Consider the following 15,603-nt stretch of genomic DNA (forward strand, 5'->3'; position numbering starts at 1 on the left):
CCACCATCTTTCACCCCTGCTTAGTGGATCTTTCACCCCTGCTTAGTGGAAGACCAAAAGAGGAATCTTCTGTTCCCGGTGCAGATAAGGCTGTCTTAAAATTTGAATTAATATATAGTAGAGAATCTGTGCATAATAGATATCAGTGTTTCTTAATATTCCTCTACTGGTGATTTGATTTACTAGCCTCTGAGCGCTGTGTAATAGGAAAGTCTCTCAATTTCCCTTCTTTCAAGTGCTCTTACTCTTAATTTCTGTGGTGCTCTTTCTGGGGAAAAAGTCTCTCAATCTCCCTTCTTTCAAGTGCTCTTACTCTTAATTTTGGTGGTGGTCTTTCTGGGGGGAAAAAACAAACCACAAAAACAAAAAAAAAAACCCCAAAACCCTGCTGGTTTACTTTCACTTTTCCTTCTGATCATTGCTCTGTGCTCCATTAATATCTGAGTTCTCTGTGAAGTAGAACTGCTCAGTTTATACCTTCTCTAGGTCTGTTATTATATAATAATTATAATTGGTTCCTTGCAAACTGTCTGTTTTTTAAGATCCAGTATAACTGCATTTCTATTTTGTATAGCTGTTCTTTAATAATCTGCTTAATATTGGCACAGAAGTGCTGAGGGATCTTTAATATCTAAGAACTGGAAGGTTCCTAAAGGTGTCCGGTTAAAACCAGACTGGGTGTGGCAGAGAAGCTAATTAGTGACCTGGCTAGAGCATTGCAGACTGCTTAGTGGAAGACCAAAAGAGGAATCTTCTGTTCCCGGTGCAGATAAGGCTGTCTTAAAATTTGAATTAATATATAGTAGAGAATCTGTGCATAATAGATATCAGTGTTTCTTAATATTCCTCTACTGGTGATTTGATTTACTAGCCTCTGAGCGCTGTGTAATAGGAAAGTCTCTCAATTTCCCTTCTTTCAAGTGCTCTTACTCTTAATTTCTGTGGTGCTCTTTCTGGGGAAAAAGTCTCTCAATCTCCCTTCTTCAAGTGCTCTTACTCTTAATTTTGGTGGTGGTCTTTCTGGGGGAAAAAAACAAACCACAAAAACAAAAAAAAAACCCCAAAACCCTGCTGGTTTACTTTCACTTTTCCTTCTGATCATTGCTCTGTGCTCCATTAATATCTGAGTTCTCTGTGAAGTAGAACTGCTCAGTTTATACCTTTCTCTAGGTCTGTTATTATATAATAATTATAATTGGTTCCTTGCAAACTGTCTGTTTTTTAAGATCCAGTATAACTGCATTTCTATTTTGTATAGCTGTTCTTTAATAATCTGCTTAATATTGGCACAGAAGTGCTGAGGGATCTTTAATAGCTTAAGGACGAATAAAGTTCCAGAAAGTGTCCTGCTCTACTCAGCTTGTCCCAGGTTCAACTGTTTGTTTCCCTCCTACCCACCCACCCCTGGCCTTAGATTCTAATATAGACTGACTAAATTAGCATTAGCAACAAGATAAATTAGTAAATTGTTACCATCTAAGAATCACCAACCCAAAACTTTACCAATATGAGAACTATCCTTTGCAACTGTTGTGGAGCCTTTATTCTGAGGGAAAACATCTGGATACGTAGAACTTGCCCAATCTGTGCACAACTCTCTTCTATGAAAAAGGAGCTGACTGAGGTTAAAGCTCAATTAGCTTTAATTACAAAAAATACACCCACATTGCATTACTCAGAAAATAATTCCCCAATACCAAAGAATAACCAGGAGTCAAGAAAAAGAAATACAGTAGGCTCAGGTAGGATTACACATGTGTCCCATAGTCACCCATTCGTGACAGATTTGCAGCCAACAAGTATACCCCCCCACTCAAGCAGGTCATTAAGTAAATCATTAAAAACCAGGATTACAGTGGGCTCTGGTAGAATTGGACCAGTTACTAGGAGACACACACAGTATCAAATGCAACAAGAACAAAAAGCCTTCCCTATATTAAAAACTGAAGTCCTAGAGAAAAACATTGAAGTGTTACCAGAAAAGAGAGAAAACCAATGCATGCAGAATTTCAAGATACATAACCAAAAGAAAAAGCAAATTGAGATGGATAACTCTGGCATCAGTGGCACAACTGCAAAAGGAAAGAGTGAAGTGAATAACAAATCTCAACTAAAGTCTCATAAGGAGTACAGGAAAAGCAATAATCTTAAAGAGAGTACCTGGAAAGCTATGACCACAATGCTCATAGTTTGGGAAATAAAATACCAGATCTGCAGGCCCTAATGATAGAGGCAGAAGTGGACATTGTTGCTATCACAGAGACATGGTTCACAGAATCTCATGATTGGGATACGGCAATACCAGGCTATAACTTGTTAAGGAAGGACAGAGTGGATAGAAAAGGGGGAGGTGTGGCTCTTTATGTCAGAAACAATATCCAAGCATCTGAGCTACAAGGAAGTTGGGGCAAGGAAGAAGCACTATGGGTAGACCTAAAAAACAGATGATGGAGCATCAATTTATATTGGAGTGGTTTACAGGCCCCCGAACCAAAAGGAAGAGCTGGACAGAGACCTGGTTGAAGACATCCATAAGATAGGTAAGAAGGGAGAAGTGGTGATCGTGGGTGACTTTAATATGCCAGATGTAGACTGGAAAATCCCATCTGCAGAATCTAAAAATAGTAGAGCAATAGTGGATGCCATGCAAGTAGCTTTGTTCAAACAAATGGTATTAGAACCCACGAGAGAAGGAAATATACTCGACTTAGTGCTCACTAATGCAGATAATGTCTCTGATGTCGAGGTGGGCACCCACCTCAGCACCAGTGATCATCAAACAATATGGTTTAATATCACTAAAAGAATAGGGAAAAGAACCACAAAGACCCGAGTTTTACAATTCAAAAACACAGACTTTGAGGAAATGGGGAAGTACCTAGAGGAAGAACTAAATGGATGGGAGAATGAGAGAGATGTGGATCAGCAGTGGATCAATCTAAAAGGAGCAATCACCAAGGCAACTACTCTTTATGTTAGAAATGTAAAGAAAAGCAAAAGGAAAATGAAACCTATCTGGTTCTCAAACGAGGTGGCTGACAAAATTAAAGCTAAAAGAACAGCATTCAAAAAATATAAAAGATCCCAAAGGGAGGAGCACAAAGAAGAATATTTGATTCAACTGAGGGAGACGAAGAAATTAATCAAGTTGGCAAAAAGTCAAGCGGAAGAGAGGATTGCCAAGGAGATAAAAAATGGTGACAAAACATTTTTCAGATACATCAGCGAAAAGAGAAAAGTCCATAGTGGTATAGTGAAATTGAAAGGTGGAAATGATCAATGTGTGGAGAGAGACGAAGAAATGGCAGAAATATTAAATGAATACTTCAGCTCTGTATTCACTAAAGAAGACCCTGGAGAAGGACCATTTCTACACAAGAAGCTGGAGGGTAGTGGAATAGATGAAAATCATTTTACAGTAGAAAATGTATGGGAAGAGCTAAAGAATCTGAAAGTGGACAAAGCCATGGGGCCTGATGGGATTCATCCAAGGATTCTGAGGGAGCTCAGAGATGTGCTGGCGGGTCCGCTGTGTGACCTGTTCAATAGATCCCTAGAAACGGGAGTGGTGCCGAGTGATTGGAGAAGAGCGGTGGTGGTCCCGCTTCACAAGAGTGGGAACAGAGAAGAGGCTGGTAACTACAGACCGGTTAGCCTCACTTCGGTGGTGGGAAAAGTAATGGAGTCACTGTTGAAAGAGAGAATAGTGAAATATCTACAGTCCGGAGAATTGATGGACCAGAGGCAGCATGGATTCACCAGGGGAAGATCCTGTCAGACAAATCTGATTGACTTTTTCGACTGGGTAACCAAGGAATTGGATCAAGGAAGAGCGCTAGATGTCATCTACTTGGATTTCAGCAAAGCTTTTGATACGGTTCCGCACAGGAGACTGGTGAATAAAACAAAAAGCTTGGGAGTGAGTGCCGAAGTGGTGACCTGGATTGCAAACTGGTTGACGGACAGAAGACAATGCGTGATGGTAAATGGAACTTTCTCTGAAGAGAGAGCGGTTTTAAGTGGTGTACCGCAAGGATCGGTGTTGGGACCGGTCCTGTTCAATATCTTTGTGAGCGACATTGCGGACGGGATAGAAGGTAAGGTTTGTCTTTTTGCGGACGACACTAAGATCTGCAACAGAGTGGACACGCCGGAAGGAGTGGAGAGAATGAGACGGGATTTAAGGAAGCTGGAAGAGTGGTCGAAGATATGGCAGCTGAAATTCAATGCCAAGAAGTGCAAAGTCATGCATTTGGGGAGTGGAAATCCGAATGAACTGTATTCGATGGGGGGGGAAAGGCTGATGTGCACGGAGCAGGAGAGAGACCTTGGGGTGATAGTGTCTAATGATATGAAGTCGGCGAAACAATGCGACAAGGCGATTGCAAAAGCCAGAAGAATGCTGGGATGCATAGAGAGAGGAATATCGAGTAAGAAAAGGGAAGTGATAATCCCCTTGTACAGGTCCTTGGTGAGGCCTCACCTGGAGTACTGTGTTCAGTTCTGGAGACCGTATCTACAAAGAGACAAGGACAAGTTGGAGGCGGTACAGAGAAGGGCGACCAGGAAGGTGGAGGGTCTTCATCGGTTGACATACGAGGAGAGATTGAAGAATCTAAATATGTACACCCTGGAGGAAAGGAGGAGCAGGGGTGATATGATTCAAACTTTCAGATACTTGAAAAACTTTAACGATCCAAAGACAATGACAAACCTTTTCCAACAGAAAAAAATCAGCAGAACCAGAGGTCACGAGCTGAGGCTCCAAGGAGGAAGACTAAGAACCAATGTCAGGAAGAATTTCTTCACGGAGAGAGTGGTGGATGCCTGGAATGCCCTTCCGGAGGAAGTGGTGAAGTCCAAAACTGTGAAGCACTTCAAAGGGGCATGGGATAAATATTGTGGATCCATCAGGTCCAGAGGACGCATATAAAGAGCAGGTAGTAAAATACTGCACGGAGCGGCAGTAGCCACAGAGGCATTCACGGAGCGGGATGCCAGTGGCCAGTGGTAGGTGTCCACCTTCATGGAGCGGAAGGATGTAGGGCTGTCATCTCCCAATTAAATAAAAAACAAAAACAAAAAACAAAACAGGGATGGGATCCATCAGGTCTAGAGGACACATATAAAGAGCAGGTAGTAAAATACTGCACGGAGCGGCAGTAGCCACAGAGGCATTCACGGAGCGGGATGCCAGTGGCCAGTGGTAGGTGTCCATATAAAGAGCAGGTAGTAAAATACTGCACAGAGCGGCAGTAGCCACAGAGGCATTCACGGAGCGGGATGCCAGTGGCCAGTGGTAGGTGTCCACCTTCACGGAGCGGAAGGATGGAGGGCTGTCATCTCCCAATTAAATAAATAATAAAAAAACCCAGGGATGGGATCCATCAGTTCTAGAGGATGCATATAAAGAGCAGGTAGTAAAACACTGCATGGAGCGGCAGTAGCCACAGAGGCATTAACGGAGCGGGATGCCAGTGGCCGGTGGTAGGTGTCCACCTTCACAGAGTAGAAGGATGAAGGGCATCCATCTCCCAATTAAAAAAAGAAAAGAAAAAAAGAAAAAAAAACAGGGATGGGTTCATGGGCTTATAGGTATTACCAATTATTAGGCTTTTCAATATTTGATGATAGTTAATGTGACTTTCAAGGCATTCTTCACTTTCGGTGCATGTCCGGCATGACTCCTTGCTTCAATGACAGGGGAAAAGAAAAACTGATACTTCACACATTTCCAGCATTGCCCTCTGCTTCATGGCAGAGAGCTATGCTGCCGCTTACCCAACTAATCAAACTTAATATTTCACTTGGAAGCAGCTCCAGCACTGCTCTCTACATTAATGGTGGGGGTGAAAAGGGAATTAGAACATAAGGTTACTAAGAGCCAAGAGAAACAGTTAAGTATGAGAACAAATGTGTGAAGCTTGCTGGGCAGACTGGATGGACCGGTTGGTCTTCTTCTGCCGTCATTTCTATGTTTCTATATGTTTCTATGTTTCTATAAAATAGCCAAATCTGTGAAGGAAAGAAGACAGAACTTACCCCAAAACAGTACTAGGTAAAAATGGTGACAGTTCTGCCTGCAAGTTTCTTAGTGCCTAAACACTGAGATCACCGACTAACTCCCTTTTTTTTTTTAAACTTGATCCATCCACAAAAGTGAACAAAAGCAAATAGAGAGAGTAGAAAGGCTAATGTTCTATCTTCAGAAAACTATACTGGGGAGCCGCAGGTTCTACCACCTTCATCTGCTGGAGTCAGAAAAATACTGAAGGGATGCAGAGGTTGCACCAGTTTATGAGAGGGTGACCTACGAGTTTTCCTCTGACTCCATTTGCTGGAAGGGGGACACAACCCACTGTCTGGACTGATCCGGGTACTACAGGGAACCCACATTCAATCAATAAAATTAGCATTTAACCCATTTATCCCCCCCAAGTATCAGCACTTTGAAATGGTCTCTCTTGTTCATGGAGTCTGTACAAGAATTGGACAGTGCCTGATATTTCTCTCTGGATATTTACTTTCATTCTGGATGGCGTTTCTCCGATACCAACTTCACAGTCAGCTACAGGATCTTGTCTGTCTCTGGATTGGTCTTTGTGCAACTATCCCTCTCTTTGCTGCCCATCACACAATCTCATTCTCACAGGAATATTCCTGAATACATCATGTTTAGGATAAAAGGGCAAAGGAATATTTTATTCAGGCATACAAGTGGCTTTTGTAAATTATATGTTACTATGCTAATTTAGCTTTTATGCAGTCATGAGATGTTTTAAATGTTTATATGGTGTTTGTCTACATATTATTTTCTTTTATTCTATTATTATATATGTACACAGTGTAACCTGCTCTGAACAATAATTTTGAGGTGGAATATAAAAATATTTTAAATAAAGAGTATGCTCATTAATTTTATAGCTATGGAGAACAAGATATGTATGGAAATTATCAGTTGGATTTAAACATGCTTTATGTTTGTTTTTATCTTGATTTAAGTATTATTTATGTAGTTTTATTGATGATATATATTGTGTCTTTGATTATGACTGTATTTTTTTAAATTGTATCAGACATTACTGTTTTGTGAAATAAGTACACTTAAGAAAAATAATCCCATGTGATTCTTTAAAAATATTTGCTCCATATGACATTTGACACAAAGTAGTATTGCTTGTAGAACAGTATAAGTGAGCAATAACACATCAACAGATGGAAACAGACCATATCTGATCTAATCCTGCTGGTTCTGGGCTTCTCATCCTTAGTTTCTGTAGTGGTTTCCCTTCTATCTGATTATAGCCACTAATCAAAAACTATGGAGTCCCTGAAGCTCAGACCTAATGATGTAGAAGGAGAAAATGTTTACCTATTAATTTCATTTCCATTAGTACTGCTACACCAGTCTAGACATCCTCAGGTGGGTTGTTTCCCCCAACTGGCAGAAAGAGGCAGAGAACACTGTTTTCCCAGCATGTCATCATCGCCACTGCATAGGGATAATGCAGCTCGGAAGTAAACCAACACAACTGACGAAGCTCCAGATCAGATCAAACATTCGTGGAATAAAATTGGTCAAAACCAAAATGGACAGCAAAGTCAACCTGAGAGGAAAATCCTTTTTAGCACCCCCCCCCCCCCCCCATACCTATCCTGAATCTACAAGAAAAGAACTGACCAAAGTAAGAATGACAGGAAGGAGATAATAACTACACACAGGAAGACTGAACACTGAGCCCTCCCATGCAAAGAGGCCCTGCTTCCTGGATGGGTTCTGGACTGGTGTAGCAGGAATGCAGCTAACTCTAGTCAGGCCGCAAGGCTGTCCTAAAGCTAGCCGGTTATACATAACCGGCTAAATTTAAGATAGCTGGGTATATTCATGACACAACCAACCCACTGAATATACCCGGCTAGTTAGCCAATGTGCTCAGCGGCTGAATATTGCCCACACCAGGACTTGATCAATGAGACTTCCAATTTTGTCTCTGTGAAAAGGAGGAACTTCCCTCTTCTAGGGAGACAGAGCTAACTCCGTCCATCTGGATCCTCCCTCCAAATCTGCCTAGGAATCTGAGAAGCTCCTCTAGTTCTGTTGAGGAGGACCTCCAGAGACAGTGACAGAAGAGTGGCCTCCATGGGCTTAGGGAGCAGCCAGCTGAGGGGCCCTCCTCACGTTGTTGAAAGGCACAAAAAAGCCTGGTACATAAACCGGAAGAACTCCGGTGAAAACTCCCCCAAAGTATCAGGAGGAGGAAAGCAGTTGGGCCCAAAGGGGAAATGACTAAGGTGGGAGGAACCTCGGTGCAGCTCTCCCCCCCAGGCTCAGCTGATTCCAAACCATGTTGTCTGGGGCTGACAGGAACAACCGAAAAGATGGTGGTCCCCCTCTGGATTTCCCACCAAGGCCCGCCCAAAGCCTCCATGACTTAACAAGTATCGTGTGAGGGAGAGGGAGAGCCAATAGCCGAGGCGACTGAATGCGAGCACTCACCCGGCACCTCCCCCATGTGCACACACTCCAGGCACAAAGGCCCCTTCTCTGCCACCATGAAATAAACCCTACAGCCACTGCATTGATGGTCGCGATCAGACTTCTCCATGGGCCCTCGCTCCAAAACAGCTGCTCTGCAGGTACTCACACTGCTGCGACCTCCTGCCCCCACACAGCTGTCCCACACCCAGCTGCCGCTGTCGCCGATGGGGATAGACTCCCCTTTTTTTTTTTTTTTACCTTTACAATACCTTGTCTCTCGAGGGAGGGAGTACAAACTTCCAAGACCAGCTCACACAGCAAGCCCATTCCTTTCCTTTTCTTTTTTAAAAAGGAGAAATTCCCCCCTCTCTCAAGCTCTACCTAGTCCCCTCTGGGACCGGTAGCTGGACAAGTATGCTCACACTGTGGATGAAGCCAGTTGCCTGAGCCAAAGTTTGAAAAGGCTCTGGATCCACTGAAGACCTGCTGCACCCCCTAATTCCTGCCACCTGCTGGAGGCTGAAAATACTTGTTTTCCTCCGAGCTAACCCATCCCTAAGAAATGGTAATAATGTCACGCTGGGAAAACAGTGTTCTCTGCCTCCATCTGTGGAAGGGGGAAACAATTCACCTGTGGATGACTGGACTGATGTAGCAGGACGAAGTGAAAATAAAAAGGCAACTGAAAGCCCGTAACAGAGGGTGAATCTTATGTGTAAAGTTCGAAATACTCTAGCACACAGCAAGAAGTTTAACATAAAAGAAAATGTTTGCTCACCGTTCTTGGAATCAGTATCCTCCTCTTGTCCCTCCATCTGGCCACTGATGTGTTTCAGGACCTCCGCTTTGGGGTCAGGAATGTAACCTTGGCTGCCTGTTAGAAAAATGGAAATATACCTTCAGCTTTTTAAGTCCTGGATATCGTCTTAAGAAAAGCAACAGTTGGCTAAAAGGATCCTATGTGCTCTGAAAATGTTAAGTGTCCTGGTGGAGGGAGCTTAGGAGCCTCTGTAGCAATGAAAAGGAGCCATGACCGGGAGCGCACAGGTGCTCACAGTACCAGGGTAATGAGAATTGCTGTGTAGTATCTCATTTGCTGTGGAGTCCCACCTCTCTCTCCCTCCTGCTGCTGCCTTTATGGGCCATCCTGCCTCCTTTTCTCCATCTGATTTCAATGGAGGGTCATCCTGCCACCTTCCCTCCAGCTGCCAGCACCACAGGCGTCACAGAAAACAAACAAAAACTATAAACTGCTGGGAGGGAGGAAGGGAAAGCCTGGTGGGGCAGCAGTGAGGCAGATCAGAAACACTGAGGGATGGAAGGAAGGATGAAATATTCAGAGAGGATGGGAGACAGGAGCTGGAGAAAAAAAAAGATATGGGAAGGGAGAAAACAGAGACTGCAGATGGAAGGAGAGTAAAAGATTGGAGAGGGAGAAAAGGAAGGGCCGATGGGAAGAAAAACATTGTATTGAAATGGTGGTGAGGATGAGAGGACGAAAGGAAGAAGAAAGGAATGAAAAGGCAAAATACAAAGACCTGAAAATTAAAAAAAATAAGCAGAAATGTAAATAGAACAAATTATCCACACAACAAGAATAGAAGACAGAGTCCTTGATTATAATGCTTCAGTCATTCTCTACCGGGTCCAGAGGGTTCTTTCCTATAAGAAATGTTTAGATCAGGCCATCACTCGCTTTAATCCAAGCTACATCACCTGCTTCCTGCGGTTCCTCACATGGGTCTGTCATGGGCAGGTTTCCTTCTTCCTCAGATATTTGGGACTCAGTCTTTAATCCTTCTTGTTTAAATTGGATTAAAATGTCAGGTTTGACATTGGAGGAGCCTGTTATGGGAAAAGATGGTTGCAATATGTTTAGAAACGTTACCCCCACAGGCTGTAATATCAGCACAAATCAGCTCAGAATTATGCTGCTTTCATTGGCACTGCCACCAGTGCAGAGGTAATAATAATTTGGTGCTGCTGCCCTGATCATCATCAGAAATCACTTAGCAGTATCCTGATCATTTTAACACTGAGGTGAGCTACTCAATTCCTCAAGAGCCATTAATCACGCCGGTGATCGGATACAAGAAATGAAGGAGGGGACAGGAATGTTTCCTCACTCATAAGGAGCTTTAGGTATGGTCATGGTTACTACACTAATATCAGCAGTATGGCCTGGCCTGGATTTACCAATAGGCATACTAGGTCTGTGCTTAGGGTGGCAAAATTCTAGGGGGCAGCAGGCTTAGTGAAGATTTGCTGACTTCCAGCTGTGTTGAATAGCTCTCTGCTTCCTGATCCAGGCCCTCCCTCCCTCCCTAGGCAGCCTGCAAGGAACAGGATGGGAGGGGAGGGGAGTGAGCCAGAAAAGTTAGGAGGGGCTGAATGACAATCATTGGGTGTGAGATATGAGGCTGAGGGATAAGAGTGGCTCAGCTGGACTTCCTAATCCTCGCCCCCACCCCCCACCCCCCAGCCCTCCCACTGCAATTCAGGTTCATTCTCCCTTGATCTCAGATTCTATTCCCCAGATCTTGGAACCTTCCTTCCTTCTCTCCAGATTCTGGAACCCACTCCCCAACATATCCTACCCCCTCTTCCCCTTTCTCAAGCCCAGAACTTCCCTCCCTTCCTAGATTCCTGATCTTCCCCTTTTCCTCGATCTTCCCCATCCCATATTTTCTTCCTTCTCCTCCCTCAATTCTTATTCTTCTTTTCTTCTCATATTCCTTCTTCCTATCCCCAGTCCTTTTAATTTCAACTCACCCCATTCCGGGCCGTCTCACCCTCTCCTTATCTTCTGCCCACCCCCGAGACATCACCACTGTACTGACCTTAAGGCCCCTTTTTCCTCATCCAATGAAAATAATTTAAACAGACACAAGCAAGGTTGGAAATTTACTTAGTTTTTGCAACTTAATATAAAAGAAATGTTTTGCCAAAATGCTTCACAATGTTCCGATTTTCGCCACAGAATCTACTGCTGAGCTGCCACAGCTCAGACCTTACCAGGAAAGGGGGGCTGCAACAGCAGCAGCAGTGCCCAGGGCTGGCAAAATCCTAAATCCGTCTCCAAGCCGGGCTGGATCAGGCTTCCAAGAGGGCTGATGTTAAGCTGCAAAACATGGTTATAGCTATAAGCAGGCCCAACCACCACAGAGCACGTGGCGTCAATTTTCAGTTTTGTTGGGAAGAGGCGTGACTTCCTGTCATGGAACCAGGGCTGGATTGAAAAGATTTTGATGGCCATAGGCAGAACAGGAGTGGAGGATGGGATCTCCTCCCCCCCACTTCCCGGAGACCTAAGAGTGGGGAGAGGGAGAGCCAGAGTAGCAAGAGCTGGCTCCTCTTCAGCCCAAGTACTTGGCGCCTTCAAAATATGGTGCCCTGGGCAAGTTCTTATGTTGCTTATTCCTAAATCTGGGCCTGCAGGGAACCAAAGAGGTAAAAAGTGCCCTCACCCAATTTCACATACAGCCCAGAATCAGAAAAAAAAAATCAGTGGCCCAAACAACGCATTGCATAGGTAACCAGGGACATGAAGAAGAACCATCAAAAGCGATTACAGAATTTTACAAGGAAAAGCCAAACACTGACTCAGCGGTGTGGTCGCTCAGGAGCAGCCACAAGCTGGGAAACAGCCAGGGGTACAAAAAGGAGGCCAAACTCCAGCTGGCTCCACACAAGCAAAACCAAAGTGTGTCGTAGAGGCCGCTTACCTCGACAATCTTACCACAATCAAATACATGCAGTCCTTGCTCAGGCTGACTTCCTGCCTTCTCTCTGGGGCCACCACAGCCTTCTGGACCTTGCCTTCTTTCATTTTTTTTTTGCAAAATATGTTTTATTGAAAGAGGTAACCATGCATATAGAGTCCACGGCATACATAACAACATTCACAAAATTCCAAGAACAATGAATACAAAAATATTATATATTAACCAATAAATTCACACCCCTTTTATCCTAGTAAACGCCATGATTCCCATTTCCGAGATTTACATAGATCAGACAACCTCTCTTCCACTCATTTTCCTTTTTTATTTTTCCAACCTATACATTCTTTCTAAGATAAGCACACTACACGCGAACATCCATTCATTCGCATTCATCCCCCACTTCCTAGAACCCCTCCCTTAGCTCGCGTCTCCCCCTCCCCTACCACTTCCTCCCTTCTTCTTCCATAATAAAAATGACCAAGAATCCCCGTAAACACAATACAGACAGATATAAGTAGTATTTAAGGCTTGGGAAACGCTAGAATACAAGCAAGCAAAATATCTCGGCCTCCCTCCCCCTTACATGAATTTTAACTGCGGCACCATTTAGTGGAATAACCCGTAGAAAATAAACCACGCCTGAGGTCTGAGGACAGATGTTCAAAAAAGGTCTCCTAGGCAGTGACCTTGCGCCTGTCCGCCTTCGTATCCAGCCTTTCCATCTGAATCACCTGAACCATTTTAAGAAACTAGGGGTCCAGTGTAGGCATTGCCCCTCCTGTCCAAGAAGTTAAGATAAGTATGCCAGCATGCCAGCAACAGGGCCAACTGTACACACTTTTCTACTTTCTTACATTTTTGTGCAGGTACTCCGATAATTCCAAGTAATAAAGCCTTACCGGTTTTGGAATCATCAGACCAGTACATTGCTGATAGATGTCAACACTTTGTCCCAAAAAGCATCTAATTTTTTTACATTGCAGAAAACGACATATTAAAGATCCATTTGCTGCTTGGCCTTCTAATCACATAGGGGACGGAGCCAACGTCATCTGGAACCTCTTGACATCATTTATGTAGGCATGATGAAGCAGCTTAAATTTCATTTCCCTCAGGCTAGAGTCAGTAAAAACCGAATAGAGTGTTTTTAAATACTTTGACATAGAGTCACTGACAATCTCCTCCTCCAAGGCCGTGCTCCAATAAGCACTGAGAAAAGTAAGGTACTGGTCCTGTAGGCATGTTATAAAATCGGGTGTAGATTTGTTCGCGCCGGGTTGCGCGAACAAATCTACGCCTGCACGCAGGTTTGAAGATCTGCCCCATTGTGTGAGCACCCAGAACATAAAATCCCATGATAAAGAATCCAACACTTTTTCCGTGTCTTAGCTAGGAATAAGCACTTCCGAGCCGGGCTTTTCGCTAAGTGCTGCAATTAATCGTTGCACACTCTTTACACTGTGGCAACCTTTCACAAACCCCATTTGATCAGCATGTTTCATTTGAGGGAGAATTTTATTTAGTCTATAGCCAACGCTGCAGCTAAAATTTCATATCTACATTAATCAGTGAGATGGGACGATAAGAACCAACCTCTAAGGGGTCCTTATTCTTTTTAGGTAAAACAAGAATCACCGACTGATTCATGCTAGGCGGTAGAGTGACTGAAGTTACGAGCCCACTGTAGAACTTGGTCAGCACAGAAAGCCCTGGGAATCTTAAAATATAATAAAATTCTGTCCCAAGGCTGTCAACCCCTGCTGCTTTCCCGAGCTTAAGACCCTGAATTACTGAAAAGATCTCTCCATCACGAACTGGTGCATTTAGTTTCCCCTCTAGCTCTTGAGAAATTTTGGGCCATGGAAATTCTTATTAAAAAACAAACATTCTCTCGGGCCTCGACATTCATTTCCTTTTGTTTATAGAAATCTCAATAATATTCCTAAAACCTTTAGGGTAGATTTTAAAATGTGCGTGCGCTACCCGGTGCTCGCACATGGACGCACCAATTTTATAACATGCGCGTGGTTGATTTAAAATCCGTCCATTTCTGTAATATCTGAGAGCGAGTGTTTATGTCCCCCAATACTGTCTCTAATACCCGATATGCATGATCTAGGACCTCTTAGCTTGTTATCGAATCTGTATAACTGATATTGAAAGAATCAAAGAGACTTCCCAGCCCTCTGATGTAAAAGGCGGTTTAGGGCAGCACGAGCTTGATCTACTTTATTTTAGTTAGCTTGGACAGGTCAGCCATATGTTGAAATTGGGAGGATTTCAAAGTTTTAGTTAGGTTTAAAATAACAGCTTTTTAAATTCTCTTTATCCGCAGCACATATGCAATTATATGGCCTCACATAACTGCCTCACAAGCCTCCCAGAGCAGAGATGCCGAGATTTCAGGATTAGAATTGGACCACACATAATCCTCCCATCTGTCTTTTAGATACCCATGAAATGATTCATCCATTAAAGTTCTGGGTTCATCCGCCACAAGAACGGGGAATGCTGAGAGATACCAATTCGAGCCCCACTGAAACTGATGCATGATCAGATATAGATATTATACCTATTGTGGCCTCACTCACCCTAGAAAACACCCCTTCAGGCATTAAAGGATAGTCCAATCTGGAGTAAGGTTTGTGAGGATTAGAATAAAAAGGTATAATCCGGTTCCCCTGGACATACTTTCCTCTTTTATGGGAAAGTCATGAAAGCAGACCACAATATTCCGAGGCAAGTTGTTCCTTTGATCAAGGGCCCTGTGCACCTGTTCAATACAGATCTGCAGTGGGTCGGGCTGAGCTGATCGCTGTTACCCAGCAAGGTACTGCATATTCTCAGCATTACAGTGCAACAGTCTTCCAACTCACTTATCTCCAGAAGGCCCTTGATACTCACATTATTTCACCTCAATCTGTTTTCCAAATCATCAATTTTGTCTAGCAGATCCCCTTTAAATATCTGCAGATATTCCATGTTCTGTGGAGAGCCATCAGCTGGTCAGATGATCCTCTACTCTCTGCTCAAGATCGCTGATCCTTGCCCCAATATCCATCACCTTCCCTCTTAGCTCCGCATTTGTTTCCAAAATTTCACCCTTTACAGCAGATAAATCCTTTTTTAACTCCTGAAACCAGGTTTTCAGTTCTGACCTCCTTGTCTCTTTCTGAGCTTTTACCAGCTTCTCCTCTTCATCACTTCCCCCCTCGGAGCCAGAAGAAGCCTGTTCTTCTGCTCACAGCTGGCTCTCTTTATCAAAACAGCTTTTGATCTGTGCTGTTTTTCTACATTTCGACATCCCAAGATGTATTAGAGATTTGATTAACTTATAAGGAGTGAGGCAAATACTCCAGTCCTGCAGTAAAAAGCTTATATCTTGCAGTCTGAGCCACA

The 15,603-nt window shown here is 43.5% G+C and overlaps 1 protein-coding gene across 2 annotated transcripts in view; it reads right to left on the reverse strand.

Moving 5' to 3' along the window:
* Positions 1 to 15,603, reverse strand: part of LOC115095454 (zinc finger protein 2-like) — a 109,875-nt gene that overhangs the window by 66,985 nt on the left and 27,287 nt on the right. For both annotated transcript variants that reach the window (XM_029609131.1, XM_029609130.1), the window contains 2 exons: positions 10,196 to 10,324; positions 9,258 to 9,353 (listed from right to left, as the gene is read on the reverse strand). In XM_029609131.1, the coding sequence (XP_029464991.1) occupies positions 9,258 to 9,353; positions 10,196 to 10,324 (225 nt within the window). The remainder of the gene's footprint in view (positions 1 to 9,257; positions 9,354 to 10,195; positions 10,325 to 15,603) is intronic.

The sequence above is a fragment of the Rhinatrema bivittatum genome, chromosome 7, assembly GCF_901001135.1.
Source record: "Rhinatrema bivittatum chromosome 7, aRhiBiv1.1, whole genome shotgun sequence".
Lineage (NCBI taxonomy): Eukaryota > Metazoa > Chordata > Amphibia > Gymnophiona > Rhinatrematidae > Rhinatrema > Rhinatrema bivittatum.